Genomic DNA, 26121 nt, shown 5'->3' on the forward strand with positions numbered 1-26121 from the left:
TGCGAGCAGCTTCCTTCTGCCCTCCCACCAATATGCAGAGTGAAGAAAAACCCGAGACATTTATAGCTGTGAACAAAGATGCAGATTTTTGTTCTCGGTTTACGGAGGGAAATGCAAAAAAGCATCAAGCACCCTTCTTATGGGATTGCTTGCGGTGGTTCGGTTCGGTTTCTCCTGCAAAGGAGGCAATGTGGGGAAAGGATGCGGTTTGGTAAGCAGGAGGCACCGAGCGGGGTACGGAGACTCCCGACGCAGCTCTCCCTTCGCTGCCGCCTCCCTCCCTCCACCGCAGCCAATCCTGGGCTAGGCACGTTTACTCAAAAGCAAACCAACCGGCTTCAATGGGGTGGGGGGATTCATTCTACACGCAAGTGTGCGCGCAGGACAGCCTCCTCTGCAAGCCCAGCCACCCCGTCGCAAGGCCCCATTGAACCCAGCGGCTCCTTTACTTCTGAGTAAACCGAGCGTGAGAGATCGGGCTTGCAAGTCCGCCGGGTCTCCTAGCCTTTTTTTTTTTAAAGCCCTCCCGTTCCTATTTACAGCGGAGCCAGGGCGGGTTTTGCATCCCGCTCCCACGGCACCCGTCGAATCCTTTCCCCCCAACGTTCTCTCCTTCTCCCCGTTCCATCCCACCCCTCCTTTGGGATGGACGTCGGAAGCGCGACAGGGGAACCGCCGTGCCGGGTTTTCCTTCTCACTCACGCACTTGAGGCGGAGTTCGGGAATGTCCGTGAAGGGGGGGGGGAAGGGGAGAGAGTGAGTGAGAGAGGTGGGAAGTACCAAGGAGCTGCTGCTGCTGCTGCTCCGCGCACACGGCTCGCGTGGCGTGCGGAGGTGCGCGCGCATTCCTCCTCCTCCTCCTCCTCCTGGACTGCCCCACCCCCTTTTCCTTTCCTTTGGAATTCTGTCAGCTCAGCGTGCGCGCTCGCGACGATGGCCGGAGGCGGCGCGCGGCGGCCGTGTGAGGAGGAGGAGCGGGGAAGGACGGTTGGTCGCGTGAGCGGCGGCGAGTGAGGAGGAGTGGTGGTGGTGCGCGGGAACGCGCGCGCGCGCTGTTGCTCCTCCTGCTGCTGCTGCCGCCGCAGCGGCGGCCGTGTATGTGTGTGTGTGTTTGTGTGAGGAGAGAAGGAAAAGGAGCCCCGCTCAGAGCCCGGCGCTGGGACCGGCCCGCCATGGAGTAAACCGGCGAACAACGCCGCCGCTGCCGCCTCCTCTGCCCCCTTCTCCTTTTAATTCTTGGGGCGCCTTGGAAGGAGGACCTGTGACTGAGTCGTCTGAGGAGGAGTTGCCACAGCCGCCGCCACTAAGGAGGGAGCCGCCGCCGCCGCCTCCTCCTCCTCCTCCGCTTCTCGCCCGCTCGCCGGGCTCGGGGCTAGCGGGGGAGCGATGGCGGCGCATGGAGCCCCTTGGCGGCTCCTCCTCGGCTCCTTCTGGGTGGCGTTTCTCCTCGGGCAGCGCCCGGAGTCGAGCGTCGCCGCCGCCGCCGCCAGGAGCAGCTCTTCGCCTCAGCAGCAGAGCCTCCCGCCCGCAGGTGAGAGCGAGCGAGAGACCCTCAGGCCGGGAGGTGGGGGGCGAACGAGCAAGGAAAAAAGAGGGGGGGGAAGAGAAGCTGCGCGCGCCTTGGTTTGTGGCCCCCTCCCCCCTTTTAAAAGGCTTTGCGTGTGTCCCCCACCCCCTCCGTGGTGGTTTTTTTGTTTTTTGGGGGGGTTGCCTGTCTGGCATGTGGGGAAGGAGGGCTACTACCGCGTCAAGTTCCAGCTTTTATCAATAAGCCATGGTGTTGCCGAGGGCATTTCGGTGCTTTTGGGGGGTGGGGTCTGCGATTTCTTTTTAATTAATAACTTACGCCGAAAGGGGGCAATTCCCTTCTCTCTCTCCTCTTCCCCCCCCGCCCCCTCCCCTTTCTCAAAAAAGAAAAACACAGCGCGCACACACACACGCCAACAACAACGGGATCCTGTCCTGCATGCCTCTGAGCAAAGGAAGTATTTATAGGGGTGGCTGTGGAGGGTCTGTTGCTGCCGCAGATAGCGAGTGGCCTTGCGCAGCGCGCTAGGAGTGGGCAGTGATTTCCCCCCCCTCCTTTCCCCAGTCCTGCTCCCTGTGTGTTGTTTTTAGTGTGGGTCTTTTGTCGCTGCTAGCCTAATAAAACAAAACAAAAAAAAAACCTGGAGATCGAGGCAGCTTTGTATAGGTTGTGTGACACAAATCTGTTCCTCCTTATTTAACGGCGTGTTTTTCCTCCTCTTTTGTGCTGGGATTTTTGTTTTGCTTTGTTAAAAAGAGGTCAGTTCCACTTGTAAGAGTCTCACACTGCTGGACACGTTTAATGTGCCAGCAGAGGCCACTGCACACCTCCGTAGTAATCAGTTGCTGGTGCCATTTACTACCTTGTACAGGAAGGAGAGGCAGCCACTGCAAAGCCATCCCTTCAATTTGGTATTCATCAATGAATACTTCGCCAGAATTACCCCTCCCCTTTCTCTCTCTGTAGTAATTGAATTTGGTGAGAGAAATTCTCTTAAAATCAAGGAGCCTCAGATGTTTTCAAGAAGACAACCAGCCTACTGTCCACAGTGCCCTTCCTCTTGCCCCCCCCCCGCTAGTGGGTGTGAGTTGTAATACCATAAACATGAACCGTGCTTTAACTTCTGTCGGATTTAGCAGTGTGTACTTAGGTCCTGCTTACATCAGTGGGATCCTGTGTGTGTTTACTTGGAAGCAAATTGCACTGAGCTCCATGATGCTTATTCCAAACAATCAGGTTGTAGCCGGATTATGCTTCTGGAAAGTTATTAAACTGGACCCTTAGGTGGCTGCTTATACTATCATAAATAAGGTACACTAACAGTCTGATTAACATACTGTAACATAGCCATGCATGTTATGTAGGTGCAGTATTATAGTCATGAACGGCTCTTAATTAGATAAAACTGACATTAAGATATTGAGGGGAAAATCAGCTGGTTAATTTTCTTTTTACTTACCGTATTCCAAAAATATTGAGATAAAAAGTGTTCTGAAATATACTCCCCACAATCTTTGTTCAATTACTGGTGCTAATATGCTGACTTGAATATGTAATTGAAATTGATGCTACTCAATGGTTTGATTTTCCACCTTTTACGTATATAGGTTTTTTGTGTTAACTTTTTGGTATGTTTTACATTTGTGTTCTGTGGTTGTGGCCAATAGCAAAACAATTGAAAGTGAATCTGAATACAGTACTACTAGTAGAAATGATAGCTATATAACTTTTCTAGCAATATTCTTGTGCAGTTGTAAACTGTATGTGCACATGGAAAGTTGACTTAAGAGTAGCTGCTTTTCTATTTTGCTGGGGGGGAATCTTACAATATGTATATGCAATTCAGACTGAGATTCACTTTGTAAATCACAGAACATGTAGGCTAATGTGTTATATGTGCTGTCTGTAAAGAACAAAATGAGTTGGTTGTTTTGCCAAATGTCTTGGAGGATTACAAATTTCAAAGTATTGATATACTAAACTGGAGTTATTAAAACACCATTTCAGTTTTTGTTAAAAGTGTGCCTTATGATGTGATGGTTTATCTGAAGGTACCCTGTTTCTCATATTTTAAGACATACCCATAAAATAAGCCATAGCAGGATTTTTAAGCATTCAAGGAATATAAGCCATACCCCGAAAATAAGACATAGTGATAGGCGCAGCAGCAATGCCGGCTGCGGCAGGAGGAGGAGGAAAAAAATAAGACATCCCTTGAAAATAAGCCATAGTGTGTTTTTTTGAGGAAAAAATAAATATAAGACATGTCTTATAATATGAGAAACACGGTATTAAGATGAAAAGTGGATTGAAGCATATTTGAAAAAAGTTCTGAAGTGGGAAAAGAGATGTGGGTGTAGCTGTATAAGTTGACACCAATTTAAGGAAATCTGTTTTTTATCAGTGGTCAATGAATATGGGTATAGAACAGTTTTGTAAGTAGAACATTAAAAATAGGCATTATTATGATGCATGTTCCTGGCTGCTCTGGGAAGTTTCCCAACTCTCAAATCAAGGCATGAGTCAAAATATGTAAAAAGGCAATGAAATCCCAACAGCCCAGCAGGCTATCCTATGCTCAGCTTGTTTTCTATGTTCTGCTTTGCCTTCATGTTTCAAGCTTTGACTGTTTGGATAAGTGTCACATTTTTATAAGTTCTTGATGTATCTTTGGCTATGTCTTCCCCAATACAGTAGTCAAAATCTTGGGTATCATAGCTTCACTAAGCAATTTCTACACAGTTTGTCATGAACATGCTATTAGTGTGGTGCAACAAATTTTAAAAATAGGCTCTTGTGGACCTCCTCACATCAACCTGTGGAAGGGGCTACTGCTGTGCTTCTGCATGAGTTACTGTCCTGGGTGTCTTTTCTTCCATTGAGGTTCCCTGGTGGGGGGGGGCAGTTTTGCTGTATTTTTGCTTTAGCAGGGAAGGAACTTATTCCTTCTGCTGCAGCAGAATTACCTGCTCTTGGAGGTGGGCTGTCTGGCTCATAAGTGACTGCTCTGAGCTTGGCTTCTTTCGGTTTGGGCACACAGCCAGATGCCTGCCACTGGGTGGTGGACTCTTCTGATGGTGGGTAATTCTTACTCAAGACATACTCGGAGTAAACCTTTTCGCTGTATGTGTGCCTTGACTTATAATTTAGGGAGGGGGGAGTATGCGTTGGCTACTAGAAGTTTTGACATCCCATGATTTAGGGTTACCCTTTGAGTTTGCAATTTTTAAGGAGAATCAAAAAAGGATACCTCAGTAATAATCTGATTGTTCTAGACTATGCCTGTATCCAATCTCACAATTTTAGTAGTTGAATGGTAGAATAGGCATTTTGAGTTATTCTTCATGTTCATCATTTTGATCAGAGATGTACAGGTGTCTCCTGTGTTAGAAATTTGGGGTGCTCTTGTCCTCTGCCAAAAGGGCAATATGGGAGGGATGGGATATGCATTGAGGTCAGTGTTTCCCAGAGCCAAGCCACCCCAGATGGTTTCCCTTGTTCTTTGGTAGTGTCAGTGAAGCAGAAGTGGATAGGTGAAAGAACTCTCCTCACACATTCATCATTCATCACTGTAGCTGTTGCCTTTATAACAAAGAGACAGTACTTGAAATTTCCCAGGTGCCAGGCATGTTTTGTGACTGGCACAGGTCCGATTGTGACCATGGGGAGATCTCTGGATGCCAGATTGGCAACGGACATCTCCATCTGGCTGGCCCCTCCAGCTTTCTTAAGCAGGTAAGCAGAAGAGCTTATTCATTGCATTTATATCCCACCTTTTACTCTAAGGAGTACATGGTTCACCCGCTCCTCAGTTAATACCTACAACAACCCTGTGAGGTAGGTTAAGAGGCTGTCACTGGCCCAAGGTCATCCGGTGAGCTTCATGACTGAAGTGGGGATTCGAACCCTGATCTCTCAGCTTAGTCTGACACACTAACCGCTACACCACACTGGCTTCCTAGAGTACTTCTGCTATGGGGCAGCTATATAAATTACTGTATTTTTCCGTGTATAAGACAGTTCCCCCCCCCTAATAATGTCAAAAAAATTAGGGTGTGTCTTATACACGGATAGTGTCTCCCCCATTTTCTTAATGAGTCCCCCCCAAAAAGGGGGCATCTTATACATGGGGGTGTCTTATAGACGGAAAAATATGGTAAGTAGGTAAATACATATGGAGAAAGCAAAATGTCACTTAGAGAAGGACCTGAAATATTTTACTTGAAGCTTGAATTTGTTTTTTTCTGGATTGTTTTATTTGATGTTTTAATGTGTTGTAAACTGCTTTGAGATTTTTTTCTTTAAAATATAAGTGCTATAGAAATGAAATGAATAATAATAACAAATTCCATTGGGGGAAAATGGGGCCTAGATATTTTGTTATGGTGACCGCAACCTAGTTTTAAGGTGCCATTTGGCGATTAGTTTATATAGCTGACTTTCTAAGACTGCAGAGAGAGCAAAATGAGTAATGGATGAGGTGAAGGGATTGTGGCGTGGAAGTTAGATGAAGCTGCCCAAAGTGGCTGGAGCAACCCTGTCAGATGGGTGGGGTATATATGTCATTAAGAATAAGAATTGGAACTCTCCTTTCCTCCCCTACCTGTCCAGAAATCAGTTCCAAACTTTGTCACACTCTTATGTGACTGTGAAACATGGGTGAGGTTGTGCAGAAGCTACAGTTAGGGTAAAATGTGTCCGTAAGCTCTGACACTGAGTGGCCTAACCTTTGCTGATGTGAACCCTGCATGATGTGACCCTCCCAGGAATCTGTCACACATATGGTGGTACCTCGGTTTGCGACCACAATCCGTTCCGCGGAGGCGGTTGCTCGCCGAAGGCATGCTTCTGCGCGTGCGCGAAGCGCCGCTAGATCACTTCTGTGCATGCGCGAGCTGCGCAGATCGCGTCTGCACATCCGACGCTATGGAACCTGGATGTAAACACTTATGGGTCCACGGCGGTTGCTTGCTGAGGTAGGCGTAAACCGAGGTTTTACTTTACAGTGGTACCTCGGGTTACAAACACCTCAGGCTACAAACACTTTGGGTTACAGGCTCCGCTAACCCAGAAGTAGTACCTTGGGTTAAGAACTTTACCTCAGGATGAGAACAGAAATTGTGTGCTGGCAGCGCAGCGGCAGCGGGAGGCCCTATTAGCTAAAGTGGTACCTCAGGTTAAGAACGGTTTCAGCTTAAGAATGGACCTCCGGAAGAATTAAGTCCGTAACCAGATGTACCACTGTACAGACATTTTGCTAGTCTACTGGTATATATATATAAAAAGCTAGTTTGAAACAGTCACACACTTGTGATGTTCTGTATCACAGTTTAAGCAAGAAGCAGAATCCAGGACAGGGCTATGCAGATTTGGGACTTGGTTGGAAGGGGCAATATACCATATATTCTGGCGTATAAGACGACTGGGCGTATAAGACAACCCCCAACTTTTCCAGTTAAAATATAGAGTTTGGGATATACTCGCTATATAAGAAATACGACCCGGTGTATAAGACGACCCCCGCCTTTTGAGAAGATTTTCCTGGGTTAAAAAGTAGTTTTATACGCAGGAATATACAGTATACATTTTTTACACTAACAGTGTTTGAATGATCAGGGCAAGGAGAATGCTCCTTCAGAAGACCATGTTGGTTTGTGGGAACAAAGAATAAGGTGAGATTTGAAGATGCAGATCTGTGTACTCTTGTTTTGTCATGTTAAGAGCAACAGTCATGTTTTTGTCTAGTTAAGAGCAACAGGCTATGCAGTTTTGCCTAAATCATAAATTACATCTTTTTCAACTGTTTCATCAGATGAGCTTATTTCTGGGCACACAAACATCAAATGTTTAATCTCTTAGAGGTATGCTAAGTTCAAAAGCATGTCAAAGTGCAAGTAGATAAATAGGTAAATAGATAAATAGCGGGAAGGTAAACGGCATTTCCAGTGCTGCTCTGGTTCACCAGAAGCGGCTTTATCATGCTGGCCACATGACCTGGAAGCTGTACAACGGCTCCCTCGGCCAATAACACGGGATGAGCGTCGCAACCCCAGAGTTGGTCACGACTGGACCTAATGGTCAGGGGTCCCTTTACGTTTACCTTTTAAGTACCCCAAAATACCATTTGATTAAATCATAAAGTAATGCATAAAATAAAAAGTCTGGCTCAATTAGAAATCCTTTTCACATCAAAAGGCCCTTTAAGATGGTAGACTTCAACCTATTTCTTACAAAATGAAATACAAATGCAACAAACACGTTGAGCAAATCTTTTTATCATTATTATAACCATGTAAATTAAAATGGTACATCAGTTTCAGTAAAGAAGCTATATGTATTGATCACCACATGGCTTTTCGCCATTTTGTTTTTGCTGATTCAGCATAGCCAATCTGGGATCACACAATGCATGTGACTGTTGGTGCGTTGTAACCAGTTAGGTTTAGTTATGTAGTGACACCACTAGATTCACATGAAGACTAGGTTTCCATTACTAATTACATGGGTAATCCAGGGTTGTTTTCTGAGCAGTGTTCAGCCCATTTGCACTGTTTCCTGAAAAATAGCCAAAAGGGGCCCCCTCTTTTCAAATCTGAGCAAGCTTTTCATGAAGCTGCCATCCCTCTTCTCCAGTTTTGGCTCAGCGCTAGTGTCTAGCACTGCATACAACAAACCATTCTGCTCATTAGGACTCTTTCCAGCTTCACTAGAAAATCTTCCTATAAACTTTTTTTCACAATTTCTGAAGCATAACTAGACATCTTTCACATGAGCATGCAATGAATCTTAGTAGACTAAAGAAACCCCAATACTCCTTAAAATGCAATATTTCCATGACAACTGATAGGATTTGGTACAGATGCTTTAAATGAAATGTACCCCTTTAAATGATTCCTTTTGGTTATCTGAAGCAAGTATTCCAAATTCTTCATTGTTGTTTGCTGGTAAGCATGAAAAGAGGCCACTAGGTTGTGAAATCACTCAAGTTGCATTAAGACATTAATGAGAGCTGATGCTTGTATGATCAAAGTGTGTCTTTTTGCAGTTGTGAGGTCATGTGTAACCATTAGATGTGTCTAATATCCAGCTGTGACATGTTCCATAGTTTCTGTTCTTTCTGTAGCTACATCCAGGGATATTGGAGGGAAGAATTCTGAGGTAGGGGCTCGATCCTTTGCTGCTATGAAAAGGAATGACTTCTAAATTACATGCTGTTAATGTGGAGCAGTGACACGATGAGTGACATCATGAGTCTTGCAACTTGTTGGTGTAAATTTGAGTGAAACAAACTTATATTTGAACCATTGAAGGGGCATTAGAGGTATGGACAATATATTTAATTCTAGTGGAGCTTTGTCCAGTCTAGTGGCTTCAAATGCTTATCTCCTTTTGTCTGAAAATAGGGCAGATGTTTTTACCGGAGGGTCATACCCACTATTAATGCTGTACAATACAAAAAACACTATGAAATACGTTTTTCATACTCATAGCTACTCCAAAAACTGAAGTTGTCAAAATGTCCTGTGATATTCTGTCAGTAGCCATGCTGAAGGGAGCTCTTCAGCACTTCCTCATTGTATTTTGCAGAAAAGAAAAGAGGAAGTGATACAGCAGCACTGATTACTGGGCATACCAATATATTCTCCTGCTCCATAAAGGTTGCTCCCAGGCAGAGCAGAGATAATAGCTATAGTAGGTGCTGTAGAACATTAATCTTGGGACCTGAGGCAACAGAACTATACTACCAGGACAGGGAAAGCCCCTCCTTTAGGAAATGCTTGTGTGAGACGGGCTTATGCCTCGTAGCTAGCAATGAAAAGATAGGATGTGAGGAAGCAGCCTCCAATTCAGTGTCTGTCCTTGTTACTGTGATGGGATTCTTGTGGATTGTTTTCAAGTTCATGTTGTGCCCTCTGAAGTGGCAAAGAAAGGAAGATTGTGGGGGAAAGACCCCCCGGAATCTCGTGACAGTCTCATTTCATCAGGATTTGTCTGCTTTCTAATTTAAAATATCAGTTCTATCTAAAATTCTTTGAAATGTGCTACAGCTGAAGCAAGGATTGTCTATTTAGGACATAATGACCTTTGCACATTGACATACCCTTTAGGGCCATCCTGAGCTGAAGATGCTTTGCAGCTTTTTTTATTCAGTTGATGACTGCACTTATAGCTATATGCACACACCATAATAAAATGTATTTGTTTTATTTTGTTTTATTTCCTAGCTCTTTATAAGAAGCTCAAGGTAGTATGCATGGTTCTCCTCCTCCCAATTTTATTCTCACAACAGCCCCATGAGGTAGCTTGGGCTGAGAGATAGTAATTGGCCTGAGATCACCCAGTAAGCTTCATGGCTGAAAGAGAATTTCAACCCTGGTATACCATCTAACCACTACCCCATATTGGTTCAAGCTTCCTTTGAGTAGCCTCATTCTTTGTCTCATTGGATTAGTTTCTGTGATGTGGATGAAGACCGAATTTTGTAAGTAGTGTATGGCACATTGGCACCTCTCTAGAATATGCTTCAGAAAACAAGATTCCCAGGAGAGACCTTCCTTGCATAGAATAAAAGCTACATCCTATACATGAATGGTTAGGTCCAGGAAAGGTTTGCTTCTCACATAGGAGTTCAACATGGGAAGAAAAGTCTATATTTTTATAGTGAGACTCCACATCCATCTATGTTTCACTTATATAATGTGAAATAGTATTATTTTCAGGAGCTAGGGAAGATTTCTTACTTAATCTGCAGATTCAGGTTGACAATTTTATGATATTCACTCACTATATTGCTATATATTCATTGAATATTTTTTTCAACTGTAAAACCCATATGTCTCCAAAATATTGAGGAATGTATATCCCTGGTCTCACAACAAAATGTCTTACTCTGTTCATCAAAGTTGAAGCTTTTCTGTTAGTTTCTTATATTCAGATCTGCAGAAATGGTGATAGGAAACCTTTCATTTGAAGCCAATGGTGTGGATTCTAGTGAGCATAGGTTCATCCTTCCAAAGTTTCATATTACCTTTCAGATTCTTTCCCCCAAAGTACTATTCTTTTCTCTATATAGTGCTTTCTTGTATTTTTTGAGTACCCTACAATGATGCTGTACCTGATGTAAATTTCTAATGCATGTTGAAAATAACACTGTGTAAGATTCCACATCCCTGAATATCTTTCATATAATATAGTGGATGGAATTGCCTTATTTGATGACAAGATGCTGATGACCAATTGAAAATATTGATGGTTTAAGATCCGTGATAGCAGGATTTGAAGTCATCCAAGAAGGCAACAATACTAGGAACAGTTTGATGGTATGTGGAGTCTCTTATAATAGAAATACAATATACTCAAATTTTATATTGTATTACCAGGATATTGTGCCAGACCTATCTGTGAAATGTCTCTTCTCTGGATAAAGGGTGATTTTATCTTCCTGAACAAACAATCTCAAGACCACTTTCTATGTTAATAAACTTTGCATGTAATTAAGTGGTTTGGTTTTTATATCTAGAAAATGCTGTTTTTACAAACCAGTTGGCATATATAATAGTGATGGGTGCGCTCCCATGGCCAATTTGAAATTGGTCTGCTAAAAGCAAACCAAGAAGATGTTCACTGGCTCTTCTCTATTTATGATGCCTTCTCTATTTATGATGCCTCTAGGCTCTTGATGCCCTGAAGGTGTTATTGGGAGAGGAGTGGGGCCCAGGGGCCATATTGCAACTTAAACTCTCTCCACTTGATGATAGTTTGCACTCCCCCCACCCCCCTACTTCCAGAGGTAGAAGTTGTGTGGAGGGGTGCAGTCTCCAAATATGCTCTTGAGACTGAGGCATTATGGGAAATTTTCCCTATCACTGATTGAACCCTCCCTACCGTTGCTTTAACCCCCTCAGATATATCAAAGAATATGGCGGTTAGACCCCACACTGTGACAAGGAAAACGGGTTGAAAGTTTGCATCACTGGGAAAAGGAATTACATCACCAGGGTCCAGAGTTTGCCTTATCCAAACTTCAGGATGGAACATGAATAAAATTGCTGGCCCCTAATGGGTAGACATATGTTGGCTTCACTCTGATATTGCCTGGGATTTGATTTTCATAAAAATCAGTGACCATCAATACATCTTGTGGTAGTGAACTGTGTAGTAATTGTGTAGTGAGTGAAGACGTACTTTATTTTGTCTGAATTGTCCAACATTTTGCTTCATTAGGTGGCCATGGCTTCTAGTATTATGAGAAAGGGAGGAGCATATCTCTATCCCATTTCTGCACACCTTGCATGATCTTATACAGCTCTATGATGTCTACCCTTATTCATCTTTTTTCCTAAACTAAAAAGCCCCAAATGTTGTAACCTTTCTTCATAGGGGAGCTGCTTCATTCTCTCAATCATTTTGGTTGCCCTATCGTATTATTTTTGAGGTGAGGCGACCAGACCTGTACACTGTATTTCAAGTGTGGGGTGCACCATAGATTTGTATAATGGCATGATATTGCCAACTATTATATTTAATCATTTCTTAGGCCAGGAACTATCAGCTAGTTGAGAGCACAGGGAGATGAAAAATGATTCTCTCAACACTTTACACAGGCTGTGACCATTTTGCATGGGGTTTTTGTTTCTGACCCCTGCATGCATTAGAGGAGCTTGCATAAAACTGCTCTGCCCTGTTATGGATCTGTTACGCCTCCCCCCTTTCTGCTCTCTTTTGAGTCCAAAAGGAACCGTGCATTGGTGGTCACATGTCAATTGGATGTTCACAAAATGGTCGCCAACTGTATTGATCAGGAACTGAACCAGGAGGAAGGAATTTTCCATCTTTTATGTAAATTTTATTATTTGTATTGGCAAATCTACACAAAAGATAGATTATGAATTCCTAAATTTATATCTGGGGGAAAGTAACACTGGAACCCCTGCTTCCCTAAGCATTTCTTAATTTCTAGAAGAGTTCAATAATGTTATGATTCCACATTTGTTGGGGTGCTGTTGGTGTTTTATTTTTGCTTTCTTTCCTTAACATTTCATTATACTAGTGGTATGATGTGGAGGTGTTATATTGTGGTCAGTGACATCTAACATAAAGTTCAGCCACAATGTGTAGGCTGTTTGGGATACTGACTTGAACTTTTTCATCCTTTATTGTCAGCGTTCGAATTTAGCAGTGCTCCAGGTGCATTTTGTGACTAAGAGTTCCCCGATTGTGAGCACCTCCAGAAGTATAGTGGTGCCTGACTGAGACGCAAGATGAAGCATAAAAATGCCACCGCTGACCCGGCTGCAACAAAGTTGAGATTTCTTGCTGAGTCCACCAAGTCTTTGTTAGAATGCTCTTTACAAATGTGAAGGACTGTGAGATTGCTACCTGGTCACAAAGCAGATGAGGCGATCCAATTGTAGGCAAACAGGCTCGACTATCAAGGAGAAACATGATTTACATGGTTTGCTGCATGCACAGGGAAGGTGCCACCCTTCCCTTGCTGCAGCCCAGGTCCCTTCTCACCAGACAAGTGAGAGTTTAATGCTACGTTGCTAGCTTAATGTTTTGGACACAGCAAGATTGGTTACTCAGCTATTGTCAAGCCCAAAGGATCCAAAATCACAAGACCGTTAAAGCTGTCACAGTGCACTGCATGAGAGGGAGAAAGGCAGATCCTTCCCTCTCAGTCTGCGCTGCAGCACCTGTTGCTGCTGCTGCTCTCCCTTCTTGCATTCCACCCCATTCTCCTTTTCCCTGTCGCTTCCCCCCCCCAAAAAAACAAACAGGCTCAGGCTTTAAGCACCGCCAAGCCTCTCCTGTCCTTTCCTCTCCCACATGCATGTGCTTGCTTCCCACTCGCACTCACACACTGACTTTCCGCCCCACCATCCCCACCCTATTTCTCTTGTTTTCTATTTTCTTCACTTCTCTGTTTTCCTTATCTGTTTTCTTTCTCGGTCACTTCTTCGTTTTCTTCACTTCTCATTTCCCTCTGTGGCCCCCTAGTCTCATGGTGTGGCCCCCCCATGGAATATCCTGGGGGCCCCTAGGAGGCCATACAGCCCCCGGTTGGGAAATGCTGGTATAGAAGTTAGAATGTCTGTAGGACTAGGATCTAAGAGACCAGGGTTCAAAATCCCACTCAGATATGAAGTTCACTGGGTATTACTGCCCTTTACACATGACTAAACTTAAGTCCCACTGTGCTCTTTGTATGACCTATTTTGCTATGGCTGGTTATAACCCTCCAAATACCTCAAAAGAACCAAATGAATTCTGTAAATAAATAAATAGCTGCTGCATTGGGGGGTAAATGGTGACTTGACATTGTGCTTTTGCTCCCATAGCCATGTGCTCAATAACTTTTCTATCCCAGTTTCTAACATTGATGCTGGTCCATCGTGGCTGTTCTGCTGTGTGCTGAAGTTTGCTATAGTTAATGGTGCCACATGTTTGGGGTCAAGATTAACAGCCGTGGGGCTGGCAGGCAGGGCAGTGCCTCACTTTGACCTGAAGAGAAATCTCTGGATAAGTGCAATTTCACTTTTCCCCATTTTATTTTGGAGGGGTGAAAAGACTGTATGTGTTTTCTCTTGAACTCTCTATTTTGTGAATTAGATTTTTTCATATGCTGTGGTGCAAAATTGAATTTTAAGATGGTTGTGGATGTAGAATTAGTTTAATGTTTACTATTTAATTTGTCATATTGTCTTAATGGTTGTTTTTTAAAATCATTTTAAAAGGATAGGTGACTTGCTGGCATATAAAATGAAAATCAAACTTGGTGTGATAAACAAAAATACCATGAAGTTTAACAATTCAGTCAAAGCTCAGCACTTTTAAAAGTCCCATTTTCTTTAGTTGGATACATTTTAGAGCATGTTTAGCTACTGTTGAATTCAGTGGGACTTAAAAGTGCTTGATTGGCTAGATCAGGGGTAGGCAACCTAAGGCACGTGGGCCAGATGTGGCCCAATCACCTTCTCAATCTGGCCCATGGACGGTCCGGGAATCAGCATGTTTTTACATGAGTAGAATGTGTCCTATTATTTAAAATGCATCTCTGGGTTATTTGTGGGGCATAGGAATTCATTCATATATTTTTTCCAAAATATAGTCCGGCCCACCACATGTTCTGAGGAATGGTGGACTGGCCCACGGCTGAAAAAGGTTGCTGACCCCTGGGCTAGATCATGCTCTTAGACTTCCCAAAACTGAGCAACCTCCTTATTCTGTTCCTAATATATTCATTTCATTTTTACTTCATGTTCTAGCTGACGTATATTTGAGGCCCTCAGTAGGGATCTGGCAAGTGGTTTGCAGTGTGGTTTGGGCTATAAAAGAAATCCCATGTCTTGAATGGAAGTGATTGCAGCTGAAGAAACTTTTTTCTTTGGGGGATGAGGTAACTTTACACTGGTTGTGTGAGGTTTTAGTGGATAGAAACCAAAGTATATGTTAATTGTTGGTAAATTTCTTTTAATTTTGTATCAATGAACATAACTTGATCTGAGTTTAGTAAATTACAGTGTGGTCACAATTTGCACACATCTAACATGTCTAGTTTCAACTTAATACAGTCTGGAGCTCTCAGATTTGCTTACTGGGTTCTTAGAGGCTTGCAGGAACTTGGATGGTCCTGCAAGATCTTGTGAGAGCCTCCTGGAGCCCAGTTTGAGAGCATTGCAGAGCTTAGTAAGTTAGGCAGAGGGCTTAAAAGCTCTTATGCTTGCTTTGGATGGGGTGGGGCAAGGCCCATTTGGCACACAGCTTTGGAAAGGGGGAAAACGCTCACATCGGTGGTTCCAAGAGGGTGGTTTGAGTATATGTGTTTTTGTATATACATGCCATCTCTGGAATGTAACCCCTCTGTAACAACAACAACACCATCAATTTATTATTTATACCCTGCCCATCTGGCTGGGTTTCCCCAGCCACTCTGGGTGGCTTCCAACGGACATTAAAATACAATAATCTATTAAACATTAAAAGCTTCGCTAAACAGGGCTGCCTTCAGATGTCTCCTAAAAGTCTGGTAGTTGTTTATCTCTTTGACATCTGGTGGGAGGGCGTTCCACAGGGCGGGTGCCACTACTGAGAAGGCCCTCTGCCTGGTTCCCTGTAGCTTGGCTTCTCGTAGCGAGGGAACTGCCAGAAGGCGCTCGGCACCTTCTGATCATGATCGTATTGCATTTCTATACTAGAAGCAATCCTTTAGCCCAGTGGTTGTCAACCTGGTCCCTACCGCCCAGTAGTGGCCATTTCAGGATTCTAGGTGGGTGGTAGGGGGTTCTATGCCATAGGTTCCATCGAGCACTGGTGGGCAGTAAGGAAATTTTACCATCAAGAAAGATGCATTAGTGGGCGGTAGATATAAAAAGGTTGACTACCCGTGCTTTAGCCCCTGATTTTGACATGCATCTAAAATTTTGTTGGCATATGCAGTAAGCCTGCACCTTACATAGGGGTTATGTTCTGGGGATCATACGCCTAAAGCCAAAGTGGCATATAGTCAAAACACATTGGCTTCAATGGTGGATGGAATTGCCAAAGCCTTTTCTTCTGGGTGCCCCCCCCTGCCAAGTGTATAAAGCTTAATGCACATAAGTTTATTTCGGCCAAATTTGGGGGAGGGGCAAAGTTGTTGAACTTTTCTTCGTTTTTCCCAAAGTTGTTGAGCTTTTCAAAATCTCAAAAAAATGAAGATTTTGCACTATTTTTAAGCTATCTACACTTCCGACATGGGTTGCCATATGTCCAGATTTTCCCAGACATTTAACCGATTTCTGCCCGGGCACTGTGTCTGATGACCGAATCTTGGCTTTGTCTGGGAAATTCTGGATGTATGGCAACCCTAGCTTATAGAACAGTCACTCTGATATGTTTGTAGCAAGATTAAACAGTGTTGGCTATATACTGAACTTTCATTCTGATTTGTTTGTGGGGAGACTAGATGTCATTTTGTCAAAGCAAGTACTGTATTATCCCATGCTTTCTACTGCATTTACTCATTACTTTCCTTATTGAAAAGTGTCTGATCTTTTGGGAAAGTGGCTTTGTGGCAGAAGAGCTCCCAATTAACTATAATTGCACAACCTGAATTTGCTGGTATGTGATTGAATCCGACCCAAAGATAGTGACACACACTCTTAGTGAGTAAAAACAGCTACAGTGGAACCTCAGTTTATGAACACCTCGGTTTATGAATTTTTTGTTTACGAACGCCACGGATCCATCTGGAACGGATTAATTCACTTTCCATTACTTTCAATGGGAAAGTTCGCTTCAGGTTAAGTACGCTTCAGTTTATGAACAGACTTCTGGAACCAATTACACCCATGCTTCGGGTTAAGTACGCTTCAGGTTGAGTACTCCGCGGACCCGTCTGGAACAGATTAATCCACTTTCCATTACTTTCAATGGGAAAGTTCGCTTCAGTTTATGAACACTTCAGTTTATGAACAGACTTCTGGAACCAATTGTGTTCATAAACCGATGTACCACTGTATATTGATTAACTGAATTGAGGAAACATAAGAAGCTGCCCTATATGGAGTCAAATGATTGGCGTGTTTAACTTGTTGTTGCCTACGGTGCACTGATTCCATGTTTTCATGTAGGGTTCTTTTCTCGGATATGCTACTGATTTAATCCTGTTACTTTGTGCATGCATTTACACTATACCACTAAGCTATGGCCCTTGTAGAGTGTTTCAGTGTAGTTTTGTCAATAAGGGAAACTTTTCTTCATTCAAATGGAAAGTAAAGGATATATCCAAGGCATGTTCATTGAATGTCAATTTCACAGGGAAATCTGCATATATACACACAATATTATGCTTCTCATAGCATTTCCTTAGAGTTGATAGTGCATCTTTGAGTAATAAGCCTTTTATTTGAGAATACTAGATGTCTAAAAATTGATCTGAAGTCGTTCTTTCATGCACATTTTATTGCACATTTGGTATTTTAAAGGGAGTGTTGTTGTATGAGATGCTTTTTCTCCTTAGCACAGCTGTAAGCAAAGCTGAATCTCAAAGTATCTGTTTTATTGAACTTGGTTTTCTAACTATGTCATGATCATAATCTGCTACAGATAGGAAAGTTTGTGCATACTGTTCTCAGTGCATACTGTTCAGATACAGCAGTATAATATGAGGGAAGTGATGTGAGGAAGATTGGAGCATGCTGCTCTTAAGCCTATCTACATGACTCTTGAAAACTCTAGTAAATGCTTTCAGATGCCTATTTGTGCCTGTTCAATATGAAAAATAAGTAGCCCTCTTACTGATTTGATATCTTTCAAATCACCTTTAAAAAAATTGGTATGTTCTTCCATGGAAAAAATAAGTTGAAAGCCAAATCTAGCTGCTAAATGTTCAAATTCTTAGAATGTTTTAAAACTAAATACAGTACACAACGTAGTAACCAAATTAATTATTCTAGCCTTTTAACAATGTGCAAACCCCCCCCCCCAAATAGTTTTCAGCACCATTGAGTGTAAGTTGACCTCCTCTTGGCAATGGTCCCAACTTAAAAGAATGTGTCACTTCTCTGTGCCAAACTTTCAAAACAGGTATTACTTTACACTTTAATTAACTGCATACATCTTGAAAAGGAAATAAACTAGTGGGCTTTTTCCACTGTGGGCACATAAAGCCTTGCTTCACAGAAGAGAGCACTTAAGTAGGAACAAGGAAGCTTGTGTGAAGTGAGCTAGGATTGTATACTTTAGGGGGGGAAAGTCTGATCTTGGTGTGTAGCTCTTGGCAGTTTCAAACAAAACAGCCAGTGTTCTCTTGGGTTAGAAAAATTATTACCGAAAACAGTCTCCTAAAAATCCATTGAGTGAAATGGCTGCAAAATGTCATTCTCTGAAAACTGACTTTCTTTTGTTAGTAGACCTTTCCCCTAATAGTTCTATGGACTCGCCCTTAATCATTCATATTCTTCAGATTTGAAATTAGGTTTGTGGAAACTTGCTTAACTTGAAATGCAAGTATTGAGAAGACTTCCAGTGCAATCCTGTGCTGGCTCAGAAGTTGGTCTTTTTTCACTCAGTGGAACATATTCTCAGGAAGGTGGGAATAGAATGTATAGAAAACAATATATTAATAGAAAGTCATACTTGGATCTTGTGCATTCCTACTGACCCATATGCAGGCCTTTATGTCCACAGTGAGGAATTGAGAAGAGAAATGGGAGCCCATACAGAGCTGAGTAAAAAAATGGCAGTAACTTTATTGAACAAGTAGCATTAAATACTTAAGAAAATAGTGACCTTAGAGGAGGGGTTCTAATTTTAACTGCTTGATAGAACTAGAATGAAGTAGTTACTGCAAGTCAGGATGATCCAGGTTAATATTTACAGCCTATGGTCTCCACACTGCAGTGCATCTGTTCAGTGCAGTGTCTCTCTGTTCAGTGCAGTGGCCCTCCCTTACCGGTAGTTTAGGTCAGGGGTGCCCAAACTTTTTTTCCAAAGAGGGCCAGATTTGATGAAGTGAACATGCATGAGGATCGACCACAGTTTTAGAGCTTTTTTTTAGGATTAAAGTTGTTGAGCTTTTTTTATGATTATACCTTGAAGTTGTTCAGCTTTTTTAGGGTTGAAGATTTTAGCCCAAAGTTGTTCAGCTTTTTCTTTAGCATTAGGCCTCCAAGACGGACTTTGGACATGCCTGGTTTAGGTGCTTCAATGCCTAATGGCTTAAGGAGCATCTTAAAAAGGTTTGGGGTCTTCTAACACCTGTATGCTTTACGTAAGAGTTAGTATGGAGTAGTGGTTATATGAATAAGGTTGGGCTTAAACTTCTGCTCATCTACAGAGTCATTGGGTTACTTTGGACCAGTCATTATCTCTCACCCTTATGTACTTCCAAAGGAGTGTTGTGAGGATAAAATTGGGGTACATAGGCAATGAGCTTATTGGATTTTTTAAAAATCTATTTAATGAAAAATAAGTTTGTGCCTTGTGCATAGCTCACGAGCTTGCCTGGCTTCATTGCCAAGCCAGAACTCCATCCATGCTGCTCTTGGACATTCACACCACATGTAAATTATCTCTTGCAAACAAGTGACCCCTATTGTTCCTGTAGACCAGGGGTGGCCAACTCCCAAGAGACTCTGATCTACTCACAGAGTTAAAAACTGGGAGTGATCTACCCCCTTTTGGGGGGTTCAGGTCAAAGCTGTTGAGTTTTTTTAAGGAAGGGAAGCCCTGTTTTGGGGGGGTTAGGTCAAACATGTTGAGCTTCTTTTAGGAGGGAGGGAGGCCCATTTTTGTTTAGGGCTTCAGGTCTTAGTTCAGCTTTTTTTAGGGAGGAGGAAAATTTTGGGTGAGCTTTTTTTAGGGGTGCCAGTGATCTAGCAGTGATCTACCACTGACATCCAGTGATCTACTGGTAGATCACAATCTACCTGTTGGACGTGCCTGCTGTAGACCTTTAGGTACATGGGATACAGTAAGGTAAAAGGTAAAGGTAAAGGGACACCTGATGATTAGGTCCAGTCGTGGACGACTCTGTGGTTGCGGCACTCATCTCGCGTTATTGGCCGAGGGAGCTGGGGTACAGCTTCCAGGTCATGTGGCCAGCATGACAAAGCCGCTTCTGGCAAACCAGAGCAGCACATGGAAACGCCGTTTACCTTCCCGCTGTAGCAATACCTATTTATCTACTGGCACTTTGACGTGCTTTTGAACTGCTAGGTTGGCAGGAGCTGGGACCGAGCAACGGGAGCTCACCCCATCGCGGGAATTCGAACCGCCAACCTTCTGATCGGCAAGCCCTAGGCTCTGTGGTTTAACCCACAGTGCCACCCATGTCCCTACACTAAGGTAGATGATGGTTATTATTATTTCTATATTTTTGGTTATTATTATTTCATTTTCTACAAAAATGTATACAAAGTAGTGTGTGTATATGCTTTGTTAATACAAACACTATAATCACTATTAAGAAGTAGCCAGTAAAAAGAGCAGCTACTTTATAAAGGCAGCTAAAACAGTATAAAATTACAAGCCAAATATTTGTCTGAATAAATGTTAGCATGTCTAAAAGCAGGTAGAGAGGGAAACCTGTTAGAGATCTAGAGAGGATATTCCATACTTTTGGTGCCATCACTGAGACACTTGTTTCCCTCATGCATGCAAATCATATTTCCAGTAGAGACTGGCTATAGAGTAGTGCCTGTGTGGCCAGTTGTATGAACTGGAGAAGCTCATAAGGCCAAAGTTTGCTTAGGAAGGTAATGACAATACTAGAACTTTCAATGTACTGTAGTGCGAAAACAACAGGCAATAAATGCAATTGATACTTTTCCTCGCTGGCAGTCGTGTTTTTTAACAAATGAAACTTCGGAGCTCTCTTTAAAGACAATCCTACGCAGAAAAAGGCCAGCCTGGAAATAACTAGGGTATGAGTTTGAGACTAGGTACTCATGGATAGTTCCAGGTCCTGGAGAATCCTAAATTGCATACTTGATCTTTCAGCGGAAGAGCAACCCTGCATGGATGGAAACTTCCACCCAGCTATAGAGAACGTCCAGCCAGCTGTGATTCCTGCATTGCAGTGGGTTGGGCTAGATGACACATGGATTCCCAACTGCTTGTCTTACATATGTTCACTCCCACTCATGCCTATCTTAATTCCAGGCATTGGCGAGGGCTTCTGCTGCCTCAGTAGGATCAGAAGGTGAAAATGAGAAGTAGAAGTGTATGTTGCCAGCACACTAACAACATAATAGTTCAAAACTTCCAGATGACCCATCCCAGTGGTCTCATACAGTTGTTGGAAACCATGGGAGATAAGGTGGATATTTGAGCCATCCTGCAGGTTAAAGACCATGGGGTGGAGAATCTGTTTCTCAGCACTAACACTAACCTTATCTATCAATCTTCAAAAGTGCATCAGCTGCCAGATTACCCAAGGCAACTATCTTCTTTAAAAGTTTTTTATCCTGGGTAAAAGTGTGGCGTGTCCTTATCCATGAAGATGTTGTTTGCAGATGACACAACCCTGACAACGCACTCTGAGGAAGCTCTACAGAGACTTATCAGCTGTTTTACCCAAGAATGCAGGGAGTTCAGCCTTACCATCAAGCCTGGCGAAGACCAACATCCTGCATCAGGATGTAACCAGCATTCCATGGTTCAGCATGACCACACACTTGAGGTAGTAGACAATTTTGTCTACCTGGGTTCCAGCATAACCAGCAGCCTTTCCCTTGGTGCTGAGCTGGACAAGCATATTGGCAAGGCAGCTCTGGCAATCAGAATCATAGGGTTGTAGAGTTGGAAGAGGGACCATCTAGCCCAACTCCCTGCAATGCAGGTATATTTTGCCCAAGACGTAACTGGCTGTGCTCTTACATAAATAAAATATATTACGGTATTCACTATATCATATCAAATAGCTTATAGAGTTCGACGGAAATAACTCATAAAATTCAACGGAGTAAGCAGAAGACCCAGTAGATCAGTTCATTCACAGACCAGTTCATTCATGAGGTCCATACATGTACTAGTGTCTATTTGTCCAAACAATCCACATGGGAGCTCATAACAGTTCCACAGAATCCTTCCACAGAGTCTAGACAAGGATTTCTGGAATATTGGCCTTGTTTCGCCGTCCTGGACTTCATCAGTTATAAGTTCTGAGTAATGCAAATAAATACAATGTTGTAGTCTTACACATTTTAACAGGAAGAATAATATTATAGGAAGAATAAAATAAATACTATAAACAACTGTACATACCATATGTGATGTAACAAGATTGTGGATCTTATGGCATAGTAGTAGCTGCAATAAACAGCAACTGTTGCAATGTGGGGTTATATGGACACTATATTTGCACAATATTGATTTCAGTTACAGGTGTTGGCAATCCACAGATACAAAATTTCTTTCTTAAAGTGACCCATATGGCACAGCAGAAGTAAAACAAATTAAATCCATGCTCAGGTGTTATACATGTGAACATTTATACAAACTCATACACAACTACTGTACAGTATAATCAATTTCAATCTCCAGAACTAAGGTAATGGCAATCTACAGATACAAAATTTATTTCTTAAAGTGACCCATATGGCCCACAGAAGTGAAACAAACTTGGTCCATGCTCAGTCCATGTCAGGAATGCCTTCCACGTGTGCTGCGTCAGGAAGATTTTGGGTATCACACGGCAGGGCAGAGTTTCAAACAAAGATGTACTCTCCCAAGCCAACATTCCCAGCATGTTTGCACTCCTGTCTCATTGACATCTTCACTGGCTTGGTCATGTCCACAGAATGGAAGATGATAGCATCCCCAAGGATGTGCTGTACGAGCAGCTGGTTTCAGGCACTAGACCTATTGGAAGACTGACTCTGGGTTACAAATATATCTGCAAACATGGGTGTGGCAACATTGGCCCCACTGTGTGGGAATCCTTGCAGATGATCACAGTGCCTGGAGATGGGCAGACAAGTTGTGTATCTATAGCAGTGACCAGAGGAGGAATGATAGCTGGGAGGAGCATAGGGAGAAGAAATGGCATCTGCAACAGCACAACCTGATGCCTTCAAATGCCCCAGCTGCCACAAAACAGGCAGAGGGCCTTCTCGGTAGTGGCACCCGCCCTGCGGAGCGCCCTGCCATCAGATGTCAAGGAAATAAACAGCTATCTGACTTTTAGAAGACTTCTGAAGGCAGCCCTATTTAGAGAAGTTTTTAATGTTTGATGTTTTATCATATTTGGGTGGGGGTGGGGTTTGAATAATAAATAAGCCACAGCAGGCACTGCAATTTTCCAACAGTTTGACTTCACCCCCAAAGGTGCACTGTTCCATTGTCTCCCGAGACAGATGGATACCAACAGCAGGAGGTTCTAGAGAACTAGGTTGCTTCCTAGGAAGTAAGTCTCACTGAATTAAGTGAGACTTGCTATTTAACAATATGTTTAGGATTGAATGGTCATAAATTCATTTTCAGAGAAATTAGTACTTAAACCCAACTATCAAAACTTTTAAAATAGAAGAGTAGAGTGAAGAACTAAATTAGGCAGCAAAATGTGCACAAGCAAGGAAGCAAATTCAATTATTAATTTATGAGTTGCCTTTCATATATATATATATATATATATATATATATATATATATATATATATATATATAGGCAATTGTGAATATATATATATATTGTGAAATAAAATAATGATAAGAATAGTTTAAAAACAAATAAACTAATACCCAGGCAGAGACCTACCACCCCCCCTCACCATTTGGCTGGATAACATAAATGTCTGATAGTTTTTGGAAACTACAAGTACAGTAGTGGCCAGAACTTGTGAAAAATGGGAATTACTATTTTTCTTTTACCTACAACTTTTATGATGACTACTCTCTATAACCTCCAGTGTTAAGCAGAGGTTTCATTTTGAATTGTTAATTCCTTTAATTCTACCTTCCTTTGGCTGCTTCTTTATCTTGAAACTTGCTTCCAGCTCATATCTACAATGTTTCAATTTCCATTTTCAAATACATTCTTAAAACCCACCTTTTGTGGTCTTGTTTATTATTATTATTATTATTATTATTATTATTATTATTAATTTATTTAACTACATTTATAAACCACTTGATTGTAAAACTGGAACTGGAACTTGCTTGGCTCTTTACTTTTAATGTCTGCCTTGGCTTTTCCATAAACACAATTTCCTCCATGATTATTCAGCTAGATTATTGTATTTTAATATTCTGTTGGAAGCTGCCCAGAGTGGCTGGGGAAACCTAGCCAGATGGGCGGGGTATAAATAATATATTATTATTATTATTATTATTATTATTTATTATTATTATTATTACTATTAAGCTCCTTGCATAGTATTTACTGCAGTTTTGTATTCTGATGTTCCCTTGTCTCATGAGCCCACTTCAGGCCTGGACCTAGATCACAGAATTGCAGTTTTATGTTTGTATATAGTGGTGCTTTTACTATAACAATAAGAATGTATTTCTTCAGTATATTAATTAGAACTTGAAGTAGAAACTTAACAGCTTTCTTCAAAAGAGATTAGGTGACTGTTTTTGAACTTTTAATAATACTAATATGTAATTTTCCTGCTAAGCAGGAATTGCAATCATTCTGGAATAGACCTCCATAGATGTGTTTGCCTTTAGCAAGCAGGACATCCAACTGTGCTCAGATGCCCTTTCTTGAGCAAATTTTCCTCTGTGTGAATTGCAGAGAACTTGAGAGGTTTATTGCATTGCTGTAAAGTCTGAAGCTGGCAGAAGTTTATGCCTGTTCTGAAGCTCAATATGATAAACCTCTTTGACACAGAAGAGGAGTTGTGCTGAGATTTTGGAGTAGATAAAAGCAGCCGGAGCGATTCATACTGCTGCTGTGCTCCAAAGTACAGTACTGTTTGAAGACAATCCTGGTCCCAGCCCGGCAGTGGGATTCCAGCCTGATCTTATTAGAGGACTCATTGATTGTGTGAGAGAGCCGATGGAGCAGCTGGAGAAGGAGGTGGTCCCTCCTGGAAGCTGCTTCTGCAGGAGCCTTGGCCACCCATTGCAATGGTATGAACTTTTTGAACTCAGCCATTCTCAGTGCCAGTCAGTTTATTATGCTGCCTTTCCAGTGGGGACCTGCCTCAGTTTGATAACTGCTGCCCTAGTTGGGATCTTTCATTATGTCCAATGTTAAACTCTCAAAGCCTTTGAAATATGGATCCAGTTAACCCATATGCTCTTTAGAAAACCAACACCTTTCAATTGATCACATATTCTAATAATATCCTTTCATCAGACCTCTGATGGCAGCAGTGCTTGGTTACTAGGTCAGCTTTCTTATCAAAGGACAGGACTGTCATACAGATGTTTGAGTTAATGTACATCTTTCTACTGCATTCTTCCTCTGGCCAACTTGTGACCTAAGCTATGTCAGGGTGTTCCTCCCCAGAAGTGGGAAAACAGTTATGTCACACAGAGAAATACCGGTAATAAAGTGACTGTGTACTTCAGACTGGATTTCACAACTGCATTGCAGCTAAGCTTGGAAGTGCCCTAAATAATTTTACATCTCTAGTGTAATACTAGTGTTATTAGTCAGAAGTATTTTTCTTTATATTTAGCTATTTGTAACATAATGAAAAGTTGGTTTTTTGCTATGTGCACAAAGTTGAACGAGCCATATGCTTGTATGGTTCCTCCTTTGTCCTCAAGAGGATAATATCAAAAGTTTCTATTTCCTTTAAAGCAACAGTTCCCTGAAAGTATGAACTTTGTATGAAAACTATGGATTTCACAACTGTAATGCAACTAAGCTTGGAACTTCCCCCCATGTTTCAAAGAAACCTGATCTCCAGGGAGCAGAGAGCTCTTTAGCAGGTGATACTAATGGTTTAGGTAATACCATTAGATTTTCTAGGGAGGTACAGGGATTGTGTTCCAATATGAGAGATAGGAAGTACCTCCCTAGCATAGATGTTTATGGGGCAGATAAGGTTTAACTGCTATCCATGATTGGTTTCACATCTCCACATCAAAAATAATCTTTGGACAGCCTCTCAGGTCTGCTTTTTGGGGGGTCAGAATCCCAATATGGAAGGC

At 42.3% G+C, this 26121-nt stretch overlaps 1 protein-coding gene across 6 annotated transcripts in view; it reads left to right on the forward strand.

Moving 5' to 3' along the window:
* The first annotated feature begins 939 nt into the window (after positions 1-939).
* Positions 940-26121, forward strand: part of NEO1 (neogenin 1) — a 123316-nt gene continuing 98134 nt past the window's right edge. For 4 of the 6 annotated variants that reach the window (XM_060282960.1, XM_060282964.1, XM_060282962.1 and 1 more), the window contains exon 1: positions 941-1531. In XM_060282960.1, the coding sequence (XP_060138943.1) occupies positions 1387-1531 (145 nt within the window). In that variant the 5' untranslated portion in view covers positions 941-1386. Of the gene's footprint in view, positions 1532-26121 lie in introns of all 6 variants that reach the window. The other 2 variants (XM_060282965.1, XM_060282961.1) reach the window with 2 other exon arrangements.

The sequence above is a fragment of the Zootoca vivipara genome, chromosome 14 (genome assembly GCF_963506605.1).
Source record: "Zootoca vivipara chromosome 14, rZooViv1.1, whole genome shotgun sequence".
NCBI lineage: Eukaryota > Metazoa > Chordata > Lepidosauria > Squamata > Lacertidae > Zootoca > Zootoca vivipara.